Raw genomic sequence first — 21,737 nt, 5'->3', positions numbered from 1 at the left:
AAATTCCACCCCCCCCCCCATCCCCCCTCTTAGCACAACTCCCGTGCACTGCGACTCTGCCAGGAGAGTGCACAGCCCCCACAGCTCTCTCCTCTTGCCTGCAGCTATGGGCACTAACAAAGCTGTATTGCCACCCGACATGCCCTTAACAAGCGATGATGTCATTGGTTGTTAGGATGCGGATGGGGGCCCCGCAAAGCTTTCTGCTTTGCCATAAATAGTACCCAGGGGCGGACTGACCATTTGGAAACTCAGGCACTGCCCGAGGGCCCGGGGTCAGTAGGGGGCCCCATGAGATGCCCCTGGTACCTTTTTCATAGGCTTTTTTGAGTTTGGGCAAGGACACAGGGGCCCCATGATACCCAATTGCCCGGGGGCCCCATGAGTTGTCAGTCTGCCCCTGTTAGTACCCATAGCTGCAGGCAAGAGGAGAGAGCCGTGTGGGCTGTGCACTCTCTCTTCTGGCAGAGTCGCAGTGTATGGGAGGTAACACAGTAGCTCTCAGACCAGGATGTGGCTGCGGCACCCCTGAGGACTCTGCGACACCCCAGAATGCTGCGGCACCCCAGCTGAAAAACCCTGGAGTAGACAGTGCAATGCAAGGCTCTAAGACAAACTCTGTTTCATTTTGCCTTTCTTCTGAGGATCCCAGAATGACACCATCCCTCACTTTCATTTTACAGACCATTTTTTCACCATTGAAAAATACCAGTTCAGCCTGACTCCAGTGTTTCTGGAAGGTGTCGGAAGCCCGAAAATCACCTATGAATTTTCTAAAGGTAAATGCTGAAAATTAAAACTGAACTCTAAGCAGATGTAAAAAAAAACCCAGCAATGCAGCTCAGTAATCATGAATGCACAATTATTATTATTATTATACAGGATTTATATATTATTATTATTATACAGGATTTATATCGCGCCAACAGTTTGCTCAGCACTTTACAATATACAGGGAGACAATACAGCAACGATACAGTTCAATACAAGAGGAAAGGAGGGCCCTGATCCTGGGAGCTTACAATCTAGGATTAAATGTATTACTTAAATACAAGCAGTGTAAGTACCTGAATGTGATCTGGTATCAGCTTCTTGCAGTCCCTGTACAGCAGGACTGGAGTTTGAGAGGAAGAAGCAGCACAAGGAGCCAATCAGTTCATGTGCTGACAACAAGCACACAGATAGGAGGAGAGAGCAGAGTGAGAGAAAGATAAGCTCATCACTGTGCTGCTTCTCTTTTTGCTGTCCAGTCACAGGCTGGGGGCAGGTGCAGGATGACCTGGGTTCATAGAAAGTGGTAAATTCAAAAGTATTTTTTGCTATGAGTCTCATAGTTCCTGTATATTGAGCTATATCTCTGTTGGTTTAGTTCCTGCGTACAGAGCTATGCCTCTCGTTATCTTGTTCCTGTATGTGAGGCTACATCTCCCATCCTTCACTGAGACCTGGAATGGCAAGAGAAGCACAGAGACCACCATTGCTGACCTCCATCTGAAAAATGCTACCTGCTTGGCTGCCTCTAGCATCAGTGCCATCACTTACCTGGAACAAACATATTGATTAGAATGTCAGCAGGGGCGGACTGACAACTCATGGGGCCCCCGGCAATCAGAGATCATGGGGTCCCTGTGTCCTTGCTCACACTCAAACCACACCCAAAAAATCCTATGAAAGGTACCAGGGGCATCTTATGGGGCCCCCTACTGACCCCGGGCCCTCGGCTAGTGCTTGAGTGCTCAAATGATCAGTCCGCCCCTGAACGTCAGGGAGAACTTGGTGACTCCTGACTACTAGTAAAATGATTGGTTCACCAACACAGCCAGGCAAACAGCATTTTCAGGAAGGGAGGGCAAAAATTTCAGCCTACACAACCTGTTATCGCAGGTTTCTTCTAATTAGCTGATAATGCTCCAAATTCATCGATTACAGGAAACAAATTCACTGGTGTAATCCATTTATTGGCAATGAAGGAGAGAGAACGTTCGATCCTGGCGACTGCGATATAAAGTTATGGTCATGATGTTTTTGTTTCTCTTTGTTTGATGATTTTCACTTTTTATTTGCAGAGGAACCCAACGAGATGAAGAATAATGGAGGCGTATATGTTATATTACCTGTAATAACGGCTTCATCCTTTCTGCTGGTGATAATTCTGGCAATATCGCATCAAAGGTAAATGTCGTCTTTTGTCACTGGACAGGAAAAGAGAGTTTAGAGCAAAACTTCGACCAACAAAAATAATGACACTCTGAAACATTACTATTAATATTAATAATATTGAGTAGTGTATGTGTTATATATACATAAAGTGCAGCGCTTAATAAAGTGACAAATAATTAGTGAAAAAAACTGTGAACAATGTGTCATAAAAAATAGTCCATCCAAAATGAAAGGAAAAGTCCCCAGAGGTTGTGATGAAACAAAGGAAATCCAAGGACAGTTGTGTCACCAACCACTCATAGGAAAAGGTTACCAGAAAGCATGACCCCCTGTTAAGAGTGGTCAATCGCGCTTTGTTAAACAACCCAGAAAGCCAGACAATCGGATCCTCCTCCAGATCACCAAGAAAGCAAGTAAAGACTTTCCAAACAGGGGTGGAGCCACATACACACACTACTGCGCATGCGCGACTGGCCGGTAGCCATTTTGGAAACTGGAAAATTTGGATTTTTTGCCTATCAATGCCTAATGATGTTTGCGTTCATGTGAGTGCAACCATGCTTTAAATAAATGTTGTCTTAATGGTTTTACACTATGTATCTGCCAATCCCTCCACTGGCTTCCGATTGCGCAACGGATCAAATTCAAAATCCTAACACTGATGTACAAAGCTGTCCACCATACTGCCCCGAACTACATCACTGACCTAATATCCAAGTACCACCCAACACGCACACTCCGCTCCTCACAAGACCTCCTTCTCTCTAGTTCCCTGGTCTCCTCCTCCCATGCCCGCCTCCAGGACTTCTCCAGGGTGTCACCCATCCTCTCGAACTCCCTGCCCCAACCCATCAGATTATCACCTACTCTCCTCTCCTTTAGGCGCACCCTGAAAACCCACCTCTTCAGAGAAGCCTACCCCACCCCCTGCTAACTTGCCGACCTCCTCCACTTTTCCTACCACCCCATCCCCCACAGCTATCTGCTCCTGTGCCACCTTCCCCTCCCTCCTAGATTGTAAGCTCGAAAGAGCAGGGCCCTCAATCCCCTCATGTTTTGCATTGTATTGTTATTGTTCTGTCCCCCATTGTAATGTACAGCGCTGAGCGAACTATTGGCGCTTTATAAATACTGTATAATATAATAATAATGTGGAGCACTCTTTTTTATGTTTCCTACCACGAGTCTGAACTTTATCCTGAGTGGTGTAGCTACCCTAATTAAGGTCCATTGTTTGAAAGGTCTTTTTGCTCTCTTGGTGATCTGGAGGATCATTGGGCATTGATAGGCAAAAAAATCCAAATTTTCCAGTTTCCAAAATGGCCGCTGGCCGGTCGCGCATGTGCAGTAGTGTGTGTATGTGGCTCCGCCCCTGTTTGGAAAGTCTTTACTTGCTCTCTTGGTGATCTGGAGGAAGATCTGATTGTCCGTCTTTTCTGGGTTGTTTAACAAAGCTCAGTTGACCACTCTTAACAGGGGGTCATGCCTTTCTGGTAAGCCTTGTGTTTGAGTGGTTGGTGACACAACTGTCCTTGGATTTCCTTTGTTTCATCACAGCCTCTGGGACTTTTTCTTTATTTTTGGATGGACTATTTTTTATGTTACATTTTTCACTGCTTTTTTCACTAATTATTTGTCACATTATTAAGCGCTGCACTTTATGTATATATTGTTTATTGCCTGGTATCAGGGGTTTTGTGTTCAGCTGCTATATGTTTATAGCTGTGATGAAAGAAAGGAAATCCAAGGACAGTTGTTGTGTCACCAACCACTCATAGGAAAAGCTTACCAGAAAGCATGACCTCCTGTTAAGAGTGGCCAATCGCGCTTTGTTAAACAACCCAGAAAGCCGGACAATCAGATCCTCGTCCAGATCACCAAGAGAGCAAGTAAAGACTCTCCAAACAGGGGTGGAGCCACGTACACACGCTACTGCGCATGCGCGACCGGCCAGCGGCCACTTTGGAAACTGGAAAATTTGGATTTTTTGCCTATGAACAGGGGCGGACTGACCATTTGGAAACTCAGGCACTGCCCGAGGGCCCGGGGTCAGTAGGGGGCCCCATGAGATGCCCCTGGTACCTTTTTCATAGGCTTTTTTGAGTTTGGGCAAGGACACAGGGGCCCCATGATCCCCTATTGCCCAGGGGCCCAATGAGTTGTCAGTCAGCCCCTGCCTATGAATGACTAATGATGTTTGCTTTCATGTGAGTGCAACCATTTTTAACTGTTTTTTTCACTAATTATTTGTCACTTTATTAAGCGCTGCACTTTATATATATATATATATATATATATATATATATATATAAATATTGTTCATTGCCTGGTATCGGGCTTTTTGTGTTCAGCTGCTATATGTTTACACTCTATTTTGATTATTATTTGCTACAACTTTCATAAGTGCAGGTTTATATATATTTAGTAGTGTATGTGTGCCCAGTACTGGGACAAGGTCATCCAGCACCCAGGGCAAAGATGCCAAACTGCGCCCCCATCCCCGTTGATGATGTGCAAGCTCAGGGGATCCGCCCCCGTCCCCGTTGATGATGTGCAAGCTCAGGGGATCCGCCCCCATCCCCGTTGATGATGTGCAAGCTCAGGGGATCCGCCCCCATCCCCGTTGATGATGTGCAAGCTCAGGGGATCCGCCCCCATCCCCGTTGATGATGTGCAAGCTCAGGGGATCTGCCCCCATCCCCTTTGATGATGTGCAAGCTCAGGGGATCCGCCCCCATTCCCGTTGATGACATGCAAGCTCAGGGGATCCGCCATCATCCCCGTTGATGGTGTGCAAGCTCAGGGGATCCGCCCCCATCCCCTTTGATGATGTGCAAGCTCAGGGGATCCGCCCCCATTCCCGTTGATGACATGCAAGCTCAGGGGATCCGCCACCATCCCCGTTGATGGTGTGCAAGCTCAGGGGATCCGCCCCCATCCCCTTTGATGATGTGCAAGCTCAGGGGATCTCACACCCAGCAGTCACTCACTTGTCAAAATCGCTGCCACTGTCACTACTCCTGTCAGCCTTGTAGAAGGAAGGCACCCCCATCACTACAGTAAACCATTGCGCCCAAGGCAGCCGTCCCCCCCTGTCCCGGCCTTGTGTGAGCCCCATGATTCAGGTCAGTATTATGGGCTGTATGCTGTTTCATACATGTTGTATTTTGGGGTGTCCATGATATTTGATGTAAGACATGGGTACGTTGTTGAAGACATGATAGTGAAAAGATCTGGAAACAAAGTATCCTTTGTGGAAGCTGTAACATACAATCAGGGCCATTACTATGAGTGATGGGGCTCCATAGCCATGCTATTAAAACATATCTAAACCCGAGAATAAAACTGCAATATACTGCAGCTTTGTTTCCTTTGCATGTGGTGGCTGTATTAGTTTTCCATTTCAGGCTAAAAAAATGGTAAAAATTCCTGTGTTCTTGAAACTTGAAATCTCCAACAATGTCCCCAGTTTTTGTACGATGGTACAGTTATTCTTTCACCTTCTGTGGGATTAGTATTACACATTTGGTCCTTTTAGAATGTTTTTGAATTGGTCCATTAAGAATCCTATGAGCACATGTACACTATATTACATGTTTAATTTTTAAATATCTATACATATTTCTATGCTTTTACTGGATCCCGCAGATAGTCTAAATCAGCCTTTCTCAACTTTTTTTTTAACAGTGAGGAACCCATGAAACAAAGTCAGGTCTATTGGAGCCCGTGCTAATAATTATTATATCTACAGCTGTTGGGAAATTACTGTGAGCATTAGGTTGTAAATGAAATGCAGGGTACTAAGCATATTTGAAATACAGGGATGCTCTACACAACAAATACTTACTATTATAAGAATAAAGAAATCAACCAAATTTATAATTATGGCAAAAAAAACCACCAACCTGAAATTTGTAGTGCTCCTCCATATTGATGTTTAGTGGAAAAGTGCCCACTTACATTGATGGGCAGTGAAGTACCCATTTTTGTGTATGGTGACGGAGTAACATGTCTGTTAGACTGGTGGTCAGTGGAAGAGGGACACCTTTAGATTGGCAGTCAGTGGGAAGAATGCTCCTTACATTTGGGGGTCAGTGGGAAGAATGCCCTTACATTGGTGGTCAGTGGGCAGAATGCCCCTTACATTGGTGGACAGTGGGAAGAATGTTCCTTACATTGGTGATCAGTGGGAAGAATATTCCTTACATTGATGATCAGTGGGAAGAATGCCCCTTACATTGGCAGTCAGTGGGAAGAATGCTCCTTACATTTGGGGGTCAGTGGGAAGAATGCCCTTACATTGGCAGTTAGTGGGAAGAATGCCCCTTACATTGGTGGTCAATGGGAAGAATGCCCCTTACATTAGTGGTCAGTGGGAAGAATGTCCCTTACATTAGTGGTCAGTGGGAAGAATGTCCCTTACATTGGCAGTTAGTGGGAAGAACGCCCCTTACATTGGCAGTTAGTGGGAAGAATGCCCCTTACATTGGTGGTCAATGGGAAGAATGCCCCTTACATTAGTGGTCAGTGGGAAGAATGTCCCTTACATTGGTGGTCAGTGGGAAGAATGCCCCTTACATTAGTGGTCAGTGGGAAGAATGCCCATTACATTGGCAGTCAGTGGAAAGAATGCTCCTTACATTGGCAGTCAGTGGAAAGAATGCTCCGTACATTGGTGGTCAGTGGAAAGAATGCCCCTTACATTGGCAGTCAGTGGGAAGAATGCTCCTTACATTGGGGGTCATTGGGAAGAATGCTCCTTACATTGGTGGTCAGTGGGAAGAATGCTCCTTACATTGGCAGTCAGTGGGAAGAATGCCCCTTACATTGGTGATCAGTGGGAAGAATGCTCCTTACATTGGGGGTCATTGGGAAGAATTCTCCTTACATTGGTGGTCAGTGGGAAGAATGCTCCTTACATTGGCAGTCAGTGGGAAGAATGATCCTTACATTAAGGGTCATTGGGAAGAATGATCCTTACATTGGGGGTCAGTGGGAAGAATGCTCCTTACATTGGTGGTCAGTGGGAAGAAAGCTCTTTACATTGGTGGTCAGTGGGAAGAATGATCCTTACATTAAGGGTCATTGGGAAGAATGATCCTTACATTGGGGGTCATTGGGAAGAATGCTCCTTACATTGGTGGTCAGTGGGAAGAATGGTCCTTACATTGGTGGTCAGTGGGAAGAATGCTCCTTACATTGGGAGTCAGTGGGAAGAATGCCCCTTACATTGGTGGTCAGTGGGAAGAATGCTCCTTACATTGGCGGTCAGTGGGAAGAATGCTCCTTGCATTGGCGGTCAGTGGGAAGAATGCTCCTTACATTGGCGGTCAGTGGGAAGAATGCTCCTTACATTGGTGGTCAGTGGGAAGATTACCACTTACATTTTTGGTGAGAGGGAAAAATTTCCCCTTACAAATGGCTGAAAAGATTATTGATATCAGTAATAACTTATCTGAGAGGCAGAAATTGCCCATTGCTCAAATAACCCCTGGCAGCCTCTGGAGGAACCCTAAGGTTCCCTAGTACCCTGGTTGAGAATGGATGGTCTAAATCAGGGGTCCTCAAACTACGGCCCGCGGGCCAAATGCGGTCCGCCGAGGCCATTAATCCGGCCCGCCGGCAGGGGCGTAGTTGCCGTGAGGAAGAGACACTAAGTACAGGGGTGGGCAGGGGGCTGCTGTACCTTACCTGGCTCCGGTCCCAGTCCCATGATCCAGTCCAGGAATCGCTGCTCCTTCATTCACTCCGGCCACTCCCTCACTCCTGCCGCTCGGCTCCGCCTCCTCACCGGTGATTGGGCGCCAGAACTGTAGCTCAGGAAAGGCACACAGGCGGCCAATTACTTGCGAGGAGGCGGAGCCGAGCGGCCCCGCGAACATCGAGTGAGGGAGAGGCCGGAGTGAAGAAGGACAGCTGACAGGTAAGTGTGCCGTGCTGATGGTGCTGCTGCAACCAGGTATGCTGGCTGCAGCAGCAACATGCTGGAACAGGGGTCAGCAAGTTAAGTGTCATTGGTGTCAGTGGGAGGAATAGTGCCCCATCATTGGTGTCACTGATACTAATGATGGGGCATTATTCCTCCCACTGACACCAACGATGGGGCACTATTCCTCCCCCCACTGACACCAACAATGGGGCACTATTCCTCCCCCCCACTGACACCAACGATGGGGCAATATTCCTCCCCCCCCCACTGACACCAACGATGGGGCACTATTCCACCCCCCACTGACACCAGCAATGGAACACTATTCCTACCCCCACTGACAAAAATGATGGGGTACTATTCCTCCCACTGACACCAATGATGGGGTACTATTCCTCCCACTGACACCAATATTGGGACACTATTCCCCCCACTGACACCAATGACGTACTATTCCTCCCACTGACACCAAAGATGGGGCACTATTCTTCCCACTGACACCCATAATGAGACACTATTCATCCCACTGACACCAATGTTGGGACACTATCCCTTTCCCCCACTGACACCAATGACAGGGCACTATTCCCCCCCCCCCACACTGACACCAACGATGGGGCACTATTCCTCCCCCCACTGACACCAACAATGGGGCACTATTCCTCCCCCCACTGACACTAATGATGGGGCACTATTCCTCCCACTGACACCAATGATGGGGCACTATTCCTCCCACTGACACCAATGATGGGGCACGATTCTTCCCACTGACACCAATGATGGGGCACCATTCCTCCCACTGACACCAATGATGGGGCACGTTTCTTCCCACTGACACCAATGATGGGGCACTATTCCTACCACTGACACCAATGATGGGTCACGATTCTTCCCACTGACACCAATGATGGGGCACGATTCCTCCCACTGACACCAATGATGGGGCACTATTCCTCCCACTGATACCAATGATGGGGCACTATTCCTCCCACTGACACCAATGATGGGGCACTATTCCTCCCACTGACACCAATGATGGGGCACTATTCCTCCCACTGACACCAATGATGGGGCACTATTCCTCCCACTGACACCAATGATGGGGCACTATTTTGCTCCATAAGACACACTTGGGGGGGAAATGTCTGTGCGTCTTATGGAGCGGCCGGCCCAGTATTACCGCCGCGTGGTATGTCCGCAGTCTCTGGTCATCTCCTGTACTGTGTCCGCATTTGTTCATAGTTTTTTTTTTTTAAACAATAGTCTGGCCCTCCAACGGTCTGAGGGACAGTGAACTGGCCCCCTGTTAAAAAAGTTTGAGGACCCCTGGTCTAAATGATAGTATACAATATAATATTTGAAAGAGAAAAACTCAGTGAGCGCTCACAATATATTCATAAAAGCAGCTAAGCACAGTAAAGGAAACCATAAACCTTTCAAGAGACATGTATATAGAAAAAGTGCAGCTCTAAAAATATTCGGACAGATTTTTGGTAGCAATGTTCATAAATGGGTAATGAGTCCACAATGTAAGAGCTCAAGGTGATATATTAATCCCACGGTCGTGGTTCGAATAAAACTCGGTGAGGGACAGGGTATGTATAAAATGTGCACTCACCGGAAGCGCAAAGAAAATGCGCAATGTATCAGCAAAATGGAGGTCTGCCAGGGGGTCCTTTTCAGGATGCAACTGGAGCCAGCCAGGGTGGATGGGCATTGTCTAGGTCGGGGGTCTGCAACCTTTAAGACATAAAGAGCCACTTGGACCCATTTCCGAAGGGAAAAAAAAGACTGGGAGCCGCAAGACCATTGCAACATTTAAAACAAATTCGACACTGCATATATTGTTTCTTACCTTAATGCAGTGGTGGGCAACCTTTTTTTTCAACTGAGCCAAATCTCGCCAAAACCACGATTGAAATTTATTTTGAGAGCCACATTTTTAAAACTGAAAATACATCCCCCATATAGTAATTCATCCCCATAGTAATTCATCCCCCATATAGTAATTCATCCCCCATAGTAATTCATTCCCCCTATAGTAATTCATCCCCCCATAGTAATTCATCCCCCCTATAGTAATTCATCCCCCATAGTAATTCATCCCCCATATAGTAATTCATCCCCCATAGTAATTCATCCCCCATATAGTAATTCATCCCCCATAGTAATTCATCCCCCATATAGTAATTCATCCCCCATATAGTAATTCATCCCCCCTATAGTAATTCATCCCCCCTATAGTAATTCATCCCCCATATAGTAATTCATCCCCCATAGTAATTCATCCCCCCTATAGTAATTCATCCCCCCTATAGTAATTCATCCCCCATATAGTAATTCATCCCCCATAGTAATTCATCCCCCATATAGTAATTCATCCCCCATATAGTAATTCATCCCCCATAGTAATTCATCCCCCATATAGTAATTCATCCCCCATATAGTAATTCATCCCCCATATAGTAATTCATTCCCCATATTGTGTCAATTCACTTACCTTTGCTCCGCGCGTTCCTCTCGCCGTGTTGCCGCGCCGTTCCGGTCTTCAGGGCGGACTGTGAGAGGAGATGAGTTCGTCACGCTGCCCCGCCTACATCCTGGCTGCCCCGCCTACATCCTGACAGCCAATGTTTGGCACGCTCCGCTGGCCGGATTAAAAGGTCCGCCGGGCCGTAGTTTGCCCATTGCTGGGCTAGCTGCAGAGTCCTGACTTTTGGGGCAGCCGCCCGAGAGGAGGGAGGGGAGCGGGGGCCGGCACACAGAAGAGCCGCATTGAAGTGTGTAAAGAGGCCGCATGTGGCTCGCGAGCCGCGGCTGCCTGTCACCTGGTGGGCAGTGTGCTCCGGAGCCGCAGCAAAGAAAAAGAGCCGCATGCGGCTCTGGAGCCGCAGGTTGCCGACACCCGGTCTAGGTAGATGTTCTCAAAAACGGAGGTCCACTTTAAGGACACGCGTGCAGCCTCTTCAGTACCATTGAATAGTCACCAGGGGGAGCTCTGGGGGATTAAATGCTCAAAGCAGAGCAACAAATGGAAATACCCATAGTGTAGTATTGTCAGAAAAATGTAATGAAGGAAGTTATGCAGCAGCAAACATATATAGAAATCCTCATACATGTAAATGCTGAACATGTGCCAAAGGCTGTATCTAAGCAGTAGGCAGGAAAATTGCAGCAAACAAGTTGTTATGAGCACTAACCAGCTGGTGATCAAATGTGGCCACCGGATCTCCGTGACCCGGTGGCGTGACGTCAAAGCTTTCAGGCTCCTCCAAGACGCGTTTCGTACACTAGTACGTCTTCAGAAGGGGTGTGCCATGTATAATATTTGCCTAGAGTTCCTCTATTATTGATTTCTGTTAGGATTTTTACGTAACATTTGTTTTTTTAGAAGAATCACACTGTTAACAGATGACATTTATTTATGCTCTATCTTGTTTATTCCAGAATGAAGAGGTTGTTCTGGAAGGATGTACCAAACCCCAAATACTGCTCCTGGGCCCAGGATGTCAACTTCGAAAAGGTGAGCTCATCCCAGAAAAACACATTTTTTTCTTTCACATTGGTGTTAACTGACATTGTATTCACATCTCTTTGTGTGTACTTTTTCATGCATTTGACATGTATTACCAGTATAACTAGGCACTAACTGGACCTTGCCTGGCAATATCAGAATTTTGGTTTTGTTACTGACCTTTAACAGTATTAGTCCTGACCCCTGCACTCTATGCATTATACACTCCTGACCCATGCACTTTGCGTGTTACACACTCCTGGCCCCTGCACTCTTTGTGTCACACGCTTCTGACCCCTGCACTTTGCGTGTTACACACTCCTGGTCCCTGCACTCTTCGTGTCACATGCTCCTGACCCCTGCACTCTATGCATTACACACTCCTGGTCCCTGCACTCTTCGTGTCACACGCTCCTGACCCCAGCACTCTATGCATTACACACTCCTGGTCCCTGCACTCTTCGTGTCACACGCTCCTGACCCCAGCACTCTATGCATTACACACTCCTGGTCCCTGCACTCTTCGTGTCACACGCTCCTGACCCCTGCACTCTATGCATTACACACTCCTGGTCCCTGCGCTCTTCGTGTCACACGCTCCTGACCCCTGCACTCTGTGCATTACACACTCCTGACCCTAGCACTTTGTGTATTACAAACGTCTGACACCTGCAGTCAGTACATTACAACCCCTACCCCTGCACTCTGTGCATTACAAACTCTTGATACCTGCACTCTGTAACGCACAGAGTGCAGGGGTCTGGCATGTGAAATTCACAAATTCCTTACTTCTTACCCCTGCACTCTGTGGATTGTGTACTTTTGGGTTCAGTTAGTACTAGGGATGCACCGAAATTTTGGTGGCCAAAACGTTTCGGCTGAAAACACCCCTTTCGGCCGTCATGAAAAAAAGCACCAATACAGGTGCTGAAAAAAGCTTGCCCCCCTCACCGCCGCCCGCCCACCGCTGCCGCCACTCACCGTGGTGGCGCCGCCCACCGCTGCCGCCATCGGCCGTCGCTCAGTATTTCTTAGCCTTACCTGAGAAACCATCGAACGATCCCGGTGCTGGGCATAGAGATTAGTGAAGGAAAGATGGCCTGCACTCATCTCTATGCCCTTGGAGGACTGGAGCGGCCGTTTTTTTTTTTAAAAGCACTAGATCAAGGCGTTTTTTGATCTAATGCTTTACATTGCAGAGGAGAGATATGTGGGTCCTATTGACACCAGATCTCTCCATAAAGAGGACCTGTCACTAATTACTTCCATCACAAGGGATGCATGCATTCCTTGTGATAAGAATAAAAGTGATTAAACATTTTTTTTTGAAGGGACAGTGCAAAAAAATAAAACAAAAAACATTAAATACATTTTTTTTTTAAAGTTTAAAGTGCCCCCGTCCCCACCCGTGTAATGGTGAATGCATACGTAGGCCACGCCCTCATATGTAAACTGTGTTCAAACCACACATGCGAGGTATCGCCATGATCGTCGGAGCAAGAGCAATAATTCTCGCACTAGACCTCCTCTGTAACTTTACACTACTAACTTGTACAAATTTTTAAAGCATCACCTATGGAGATTTTTAATTATCGCCGTTTCACACCATTCCACAAGCATGCGCAATTTTAAAACATGACATGTTGGGTATCTATTTACTCTGCGTAACATCATCTTTCATATTTTACAAAAAAAAATTGGGGTATATATTGCATTTTTTCTTTTTTTTTTTTTAATCAAAGTGTATTTTTTTATAAAAAATATACATTCATTTTTAAAAACTGCTCGTTTCGGTTTTTGGCCAAGTGTTTTTTGAATTTTCGGTTTTGGTTTCAGCACTTTCAGAATTTTCATTTCAGTGCACCACTAGTTAGTACTCATGACCCAGAGCAGAGTAGGCTCAATGTTTTGGTTAACTGTACCTTTTTACTCCCCTCTCACTGTTAGTGAAATTTGGTCACACCCACCATTTCTCACGGCATGCATAGCACCAATAACAGCAACCATGGTCTGCTAATGTCATTAACCCCCCTGGCGGAATTCCCGAGTGTAGCTCGGGGTAAAGTTTCAGCACCACAAGCGGTAACCCCGAGCTACACTCTGGAATACACTGCAGTGCTGCTCCGGGATCTCTTCTGCACTTCCCTTGTCCTTCGCTCCCGCGATGTCCCTCCTGCAGTGTCCCCTGTAATGTCCTCTGGCCGATGCTGGCATCTGTCTTCCGGGTTCCGTTCCCTGCGACGTCGGGACGTACGGGGGACGGAACGGCGGGAAATTTAAAAATGTGAAAAAGTGACATTCACTAAATACACTAAAATCACATAGTATAACATTCCTGTATCAAACCATTTCACATACATTTTGTCCCGAGTGCTTTGTCCGGCGCCCTGCCTGCATTTTTACTGTTCTTTCTGCCTGAAAACTGAGAAACGTCCATGACGTCCAAAAAGCGTCCCTTTAGGTCAAAAGCGGGTTTAGACCGGCTAGAGAATAGCGATAGTAAATCAGAACCACTTGCAGAATTGAGTGATAATGATTCGTGGGGGAAATTCATCATCAGACACTGAAAACGATTTTGCGACTTTGCTCAGCGATGTGCGAACTTGGCGCTCTATTTCAAATGTCAGTGTTTTTGGTTTGATTATATTATTGAATTAAATTTATTATTATGATATTATTATTTTTTATGATTATTTATTAAATTATAATTTATAATTTTGTGTTTCAAATTTTAACATACCCGGGATGTTTACTAGACTCTTGTTCAGACAGATTTCAGTGAGTTGTTCCTAAAAATTACAGGCCAACAATAAAAAAAATACATATTTCCATGCAAAAAAATGTACCGCTTTGAGCACAGAAATATGGACATAATCAGACCGCTAGGGAGGTTAATATGCCCTATAACATGCATTTATGAATCAAAAATGAACAATGCACATCAAACCATCATGCAGATGAGAACTAGCATCATCTAAAGCAATGGCAAAGCTGTGTACATGTGTTGCACACCTGCTGTATTGCTGCTGTACCCCCCTATTATGAGTGGACTCCCACTCTCCCTGCTGGATTTTTAAAAATTTATTTTACATAATAGAGAATGTGGAACACCTATAACTCCCAGGAACACAGGAACCAGGGGCGGACTGACCATTTGGAAACCCCGCACTGCCCGAGGGCCTGGGGTCAGTAGGGGGCCCCATGAGATGCCCCTGGTACCTTTTTCATAGGCTTTTTTGAGTTTGGGCAAGGACACAGGGGCCCCATGATCCCCTATTGCCCAGGGGGCCCCTTGAGTTGTCAGTCCGCCCCTGACAGGAGCACAGTTGAGAAGTATGGCAGGGAGATCGGGTCTATTTAACTGACCCACAGCCATCATAAAGAATCCCAATAATTTGCCTAATACGCTCCATCTAGTGTCTATAATGCAGTATTTTCCCTATTAAAATATTTCAGGAAAATACTACATTATGGCCACTAGATGAAGCTGTCAGTCATAGGAAATAAGCATGTTAGGCAAATTATGGAGATTATTGGTAACAGCAGTCCAAATTTTTGAGAGATTGGCACAGCAGGTTTTTATAAATTGACCTCATAGGGTCTCTGTTACTAAAATATCACTTTTGGTTGAGCTGACTCTTCAAATTTTTTTTTTTTTTTTGTGCATAACTGCTCCATTTTTTAATGGTTTTAGTTTCAGAACGAGCCCTCTGAATGTATTCAGCAGAAATACTTATTAAAATCAGATGAGGCTGCAAACGCAAGCCGTCCACCTCCAATCCACACTGCTTTTCTCTAATCTCGTTGTATCGCAGCATGTAAAGAAGAGCTACTGTTTCGCGGTATTAAGAGACTTACTAAAAATAATTGATTGTTTTTTGTTTTGTCCAGCCAGATACACTAGAAAACCTTTTTACCAAGCATCGCGACCACCTGGCACACAGTTTCCCTTTAATCCTTGAACCAGAAGCCATTTTTGAAAATCTCAATATTGTGAAAGCCTGGGAGAAAGAAAGAGATGACGTCTCAATGGTCGGGAAGCTGACAGATGACAGGGACTCTGCATGTGCCACCAGCCACTTCAGCAGCAGTTGCAGCTACGCGGACAACCGCGAGACCGCCATGTATGGGGGGAGCCCCTGCCAATCCAGTATCAAGTATGCAACAATCTTGAGTAACCCCCAACAAAGCAAGCCAAATGAGAGGAAACTGAGCGTCAGCTCCTGCAACGGGTGTTTTCTGAGGACCAATTCAGCCACTCTCAGGAACCTGGACAACGACAAGTCGACCTTTTTGATCATGGCGGGGTTACAAGCAAATCATCCCAGCAAAATGTCTTCTAATTCCACCGTGTCTTCTGAAGGGTTTTCAGAGCCGTCTGAGCAAAGTTTCGAAGGCGATAGCCCAGAGAAGAATCTCTACTACGTGGGACTTGGGTCCGTCCAAAACGATGACGAGGTCAGCAACTACTACTCTGAAAATCCCTTAATGACCTATCACATCCAGGAAAACGTCTCCTATGGAACGATTGACTTCAGCCACAATGAATCATCAGAATTTATCAACATGGACTATAGCCAGCGAGATCTCGTGAAGAAGTCGCTACGGCCGTACATTCCTCAGTTTCAGATACAATCCGCCAACTCAGCAGGAATGGTGGACATATGCACATGATGCAATTTAGGTCGCCACGCTCTTTTCACACGCCAGCGAAGCAGCCGAGGCCGACCAAAATGGATGTCATGCCTGACGAAATAATGGGACGGGCCATGTTGTGCTGCTTGGGACCTGTTTATTCGTAATTATAAGTATGATCATTTGCATATGCAAAGGAATAATTTGCATGTCTGGAGCATTTTGCTCTGCAGGAATAAGCTCCTGGAAATGACTTTACGAAAATGTGAATAGGAGAATGGTTCCCAGTAGTGACAGTTCATCAGTGAAAAAAATCAAACTGGAATTGGTGAAACATTTTGCTTTATATTTAAAAAAAAAGATTGACTTTATGAAAGGCCTTTTGGGTAGAGACTTGTAGGGTGAACTGTGAGTACAATCATATTCCTCATGTCAGTGCCATATTTTAAAGCATCCTTCGACCCACTTCCCCTGAGCCCAAGGTTATCCTGTACCCACCCCCAACCTGTGATTGGACAGTGAAAGAAGAAGCAGCACAGTGATGATTTCATTCTCTGACACTCTGCTCTATCCTCCTGTCGGCATGCTTTTTGGCAGCACATGAACTGACTGGCTCCTTGTGCTGCTTATTCCTCTGCGAGCTCTGCTGTACAGGGACAGGGACTGCAAGGGTGATATTAGGTCAGATTAAGTCACTTAAACTGCTTCTGCTTAACAAAATACATTTAATGATGTATTAATTATAGAGATGCCGTTTGCTTGTAGCCATTTAATGGCTCTGCTAAGTTTATAGGCCATGTCAGACAGCCGATTCTTTTCCTGTGGAAACCTCACCGGTGGACAGACACTAGACACTCCATAATGCAATTGGCATATTCCCTTATGGAAGTCTTCACCTTGCAACACAAGCCTGAAATAGAGCTACACCTCACCAAGGAGGTCATAGGTGGGAAAAGTGGCCAGGGACAGGACCACAAGTCTGACACCGGCTGTCTGGTGTACTTTTAAGTATTTGTGTAGCGCAACCCCTGTAAGAGTTGCTGAGTTTTGGGTCCACTTATAGTCCTGCATAGCCAGGCAAAACATATTTTCCACACAGACTTGCACCCGAAGACAGGAACCAGTCATTGAGTTTAGTTTTTTGGATTTTATCAGGGGAATTGAACTTGGTTGGGGTATGGGATGCCCATGGGAACGGCAACTGAGGACAATCTTCCCTGAACTATGTACAAGTCTCTTTAACAGCAAAAATTATCTTCTTGGAAAGCTAGCCAGCATCTCCTGGTGTACCACCCCAGATACTCCTCTATCCAGTAGTCTCAAGGAATCCCTGGGCAGGGGATTCAGTGCCTGTCACTTTAAATGTAAGACAGTCCTTCGTAGAAAGCGAATCCAGCTTCCCACTAGAGTGCTCCTTCCCCTTTCTGGCCCAGGGGGGTGTAGGTCTACTCACTCAGTCCTCTGTCTGTGCGCTGCTGGGTCGGTGGCTGCTCTCAGGCTTTCCGCTGGGCCACTCCTTCCCTGCTGCACAGATTGTCCTTGCTCTGGGGGCCGATGAGGTCCTAAGCTTTTCTCCTTTCCATCTCCTCTGTCTGTAGGTGAGCCCATCTGGGCCTCCTCCCAGGCTCCTGCTCTCCAGCCTCTCACTTCATCTTCCACCCAAACTCTCCTGCTGCTGAGCAGGCTCTCTTCCATTTAAGGGCTACCCTGGTCCCATGCCAAGCCTCCTGCTTGAGGATTGGCCAGGGTCCCCTAAATGTGCAGGCAGCTCCTCATCACCCCTGCTCACTGCTTTTTGAATCTTCTCCAAGATCTCTAGAACAGGGGGAGGTGTCAAGGAACCGACCTTCAGAGCCTCTCAGCCCTGACCTGAACTAACCCTCTGTCTTAGCATAGGCTGGTATTCAGCCTTCTTAGCTGAAAAACCTGAGCTAGCTCCCCCTAGCTACTTAGGAAGGTGCTACGTTGGCACTTAAACAGAACACATAGCAGTGTTAGATGTAACTTAAAGGTCAACTCCAGGAATTACAGAAAAACTATATCTTTGCAGTGGAGCCCCTTGTCCTGCAAAGGGTGACTTGCTTATTTAGTCATGGGATGCAGGGATACGGTGTATTACTTAGGCTATCCCTCGTTTTGGCAGGCTTCAGCACTTTCCTTGAGCTGTAGGCTGTGGTCCTCTCCATCATGTACAGTGCAGAACTATTAACCCATTTTGGGGGTGCGGGGGTACTTCAGAGGACAAGATTTACTTCTGGCAGATAACCAGAAGGTGAGTGGGTGATCTATGGATCACCACCTACTATCTATGGATCACTGATTTTACCACTCCTTGGGTGCAGCACTGCTTATCATTGGCTTTTTACCATTTATTGAATGTACAGCATGCAGTGAGACTGGTTAAGGTAGGGAGAGCTGTCATAAGTCAGCTCTCCTGGAGGGTTAAAAAGTATGAGTTCTGCCCTTATGGTGCCAGCATCATAGGAGAGTGAAGCAAGGTCCGGGTTACTTAACCCAACAAGGATTTTCTTTTTTTTGGAATTCCTAAATTACAACATAGTTCCTACATTCACCGGCCACTTTATTAGGTACACCTGCTAAATTGCTTGGTAACAGTAATTGCTAATCAGTCAATCACATGGCAGCAAATCAATGCATTTAGGTATCTAGACGTGGTGAAGACGACTTGCTGAAGTTAAAACCGAACATCAGAATGGGGAAGAAAGGGGATTTAAGTGACTTTGAACGTGGAATGGTTGTTGGTGCCAGATGGTCTGTTCTGAATATTCAAAAACTGCTGATCTGCTGGGATTTAAACACACAACCATTTGTAGGGTTTACAGAGAATGATCCGAAAAAGAGAAAATATCCAGTGAGTGGCAGTTGTATGGACGAAAATACCTTGTTGATGTCAGAGGTCAGACTGGTTGCTGCGATATTCAGATGGCATAAACAACATGAAAGCATGGATCCATCCTGCCTTGTATCGCCGGTTCAGGCTGGTGATGGTGGTGTAATGGGGTGGGGAACATTTTCTAGGCACTAACACGGTGTACCTAATAAAGTTGTCGGTAAGTGTATATTCCAATTAGGGACAGTTCAGACACAATCTAATTCTGGGTGTCTGGTTTTAGATCAGCTCATTTGCATATTAGCATCCCTTCCCAACTTCTGAAACTAGCTGGTTTGTGTGCTTACAATAGATATCAAAACTTTGGGGTTGAGTGTTGAGGAGCGTCCAGTACAAAAGTTCATTACAATTCAAGAGTTTCAGCAAATATTTATTTGACAAAGGGTATCAAGAGTTTCCAGCAGGTTTCAGGGGAAATGCCTCCCCTTCATCAGGGCTGAAGTTGTGGATGCAATTGAACTAACTAATGCCTTTTGCTAGGATTTATCTGGCCCTTAGGGCACTAATCCTCTGAATGACACCAATGACGGGACACTATTCCTCCCACTGACACCAATGACGGGACACTATTCCTCCCACTGACACCAATGATGGGGCACTATTCCTCCCACTGACACCAATGATGGGGCACTATTCCTCCCACTGACACCAATGACGGGACACTATTCCTCCCACTGACACCAATGATGGGACACCATTCCTCCCACTGACACCAATGATGGGGCACTATTCCTCCCACTGACACCAATGACGGGACACCATTCCTCCCACTGACACCAATGACGGGACACTATTCCTCCCACTGACACCAATGTTGGGGCACTATTTCTCCCAATAACGATAGGGCACCATTCTTCCCGCTGACTCCTGTGATGGGACACCATTCCACCCACTGACTCTAGTGATGTGGTACCATTCCTCCCATTGACTCCAGTGATTGGGCACAATTCCTCCCACTGATACCAATGATGGGGCACTATTCCTCCCGCTGATACCACTGATACCAATGATGGGGCACTATTCCTCCCACTGACACCAATGATGGGGCACCATTCTTCCCGCTGACTCCTGTGATGGCACACCATTCCACCCACTGCCTCTAGTGATGGGGTACCATTCCCCCCATTGACTCCAGAGATTGGGCACAATTCCTCCCACTGATACCAACAATGGGTTACTATTCTTCTCTGTAATAACAATGATGGGGTGTTGTTTATTCCCACTGATGATGGTACTTTTTCTACTCCCACTGGCCACAGTCCGGCCCCCCCAAACTCTGAAGGACAGTAAACTGGCCCTTTGTTTAGAAAGTTTGGAGACCAGTGATCTAGGCTATTGGGTCTGTTGACTTGCAAAAAGAGATCTGACTGCCTACATCAAGCCTAAATCACAGGCATCCTAATTGTATCTAAAGCCGGCCATACACGTGTCGAATTACAAAATAATATTATTTTGAAAATTTTTTCTAAGAATTTTTGTTTGAATTTCGCACTATTAGTGGGTCACAGAAACGGACGATTTTCATGTGACCATCGAATTTGAGTGATCGGGCATGTTGGAAATTTTTTGAATAACGAATGAATTTCGAACCAATGATGGGAGAATCATACAAGAAAGAAAAGAAAATTCTTGGCCATGAAAATTCTTTTCTGTAGCAACATGAGGTGAAATTGAAGGCTTGGTTGGTTGAATTTCAAAATCTATGGTGTCACCATTGCATACAAAATGCACGAAATTTCCAATTTTCTAAAGAAAATTTGTTCGGAATTCGGCCTGCATTACTATTAGTCCAATCGCATCCACTACATCAGCCCTGATAAAGGGGGAGGCAGTTCCCCCGAAACACATTGGCTTCTCTTGATACCCTTTTGTCAAATACAAATTTGCTAAAACTCTTGAATCGTCATATACTTTTGTACTGGGTGCTCCTTGACTTTTGAAACTGAGACAGAATTACTAATAGTTTATATTTAGAGATCTGAACAGCTCCGTCATTAGGAACTATAGCAACGTTTTTGCTTAGACAGGAGTTGTGAAAAGGCGTTTGTCAGCTTAAATATATTTTCTTTGTGTGCTTAACCATCTGAAGGATTTGTATGGTAATGCAGAGGGCCGTGCTCCTGCCTCTCCTCTATATTCCTGGGAACTATGATCTCACCTGCTACCCGCATCACTGCCTTCACTGGGCTCCCTGTGACCAGGGGCGGACTGACAACTCATGGGGCCCCCGGGCAGTAGGGGATCATGGGGCCCCTGTGTCCTTGCCAAACTCAAAAAAGCCTATGAAAAAGGTACCAGGGGCATCTCATGGGGCCCCCTACCGCCCCCCGGGCCCTCGGGCAGCGCCCGAGTTTCCAAATGGTCAGTCCGCCCCTGCCTGTGACTGGAGGGCACCTGGCAGGATCCAATAGGAAATCTTATGTTCACATCCCCTAACACTTTTACAGCAAGAAGCCCCACTATCAGCAACCTAATAAAGGAAATAAGAGCTTGTTTGGACCACTATTTAATAGTTTACTTTTCACTCCATGGAGGCAATTTTTGGGGGTATTTTGGTTCTGTAGCAAAGGTGCAAAACTGAATTGTAA

At 46.1% G+C, this 21,737-nt stretch overlaps 1 protein-coding gene across 1 annotated transcript in view; it reads left to right on the top strand.

Moving 5' to 3' along the window:
* LEPR (leptin receptor) overlaps positions 1–19,524 on the top strand; it is a 154,896-nt gene extending 135,372 nt beyond the window's left edge. Inside the window, exons 16-19 of the mRNA XM_089687952.1 lie at positions 684–779; positions 2,067–2,172; positions 11,537–11,612; positions 15,495–19,524. Coding sequence (XP_089544078.1) covers positions 684–779; positions 2,067–2,172; positions 11,537–11,612; positions 15,495–16,277 — 1,061 coding nt within the window. The 3' untranslated portion in view covers positions 16,278–19,524. The remainder of the gene's footprint in view (positions 1–683; positions 780–2,066; positions 2,173–11,536; positions 11,613–15,494) is intronic.
* Positions 19,525–21,737: the final 2,213 nt, after the last annotated feature.

The sequence above is a fragment of the Staurois parvus genome, unplaced genomic scaffold (genome assembly GCF_062004578.1).
Source record: "Staurois parvus isolate SC_StPar_1 unplaced genomic scaffold, SC_StPar_1.0 ptg000441l, whole genome shotgun sequence".
NCBI lineage: Eukaryota > Metazoa > Chordata > Amphibia > Anura > Ranidae > Staurois > Staurois parvus.
The sequence above is the reverse complement of the archived record's forward strand: the minus strand, read 5'-3'. Positions and strand labels throughout refer to the sequence as shown.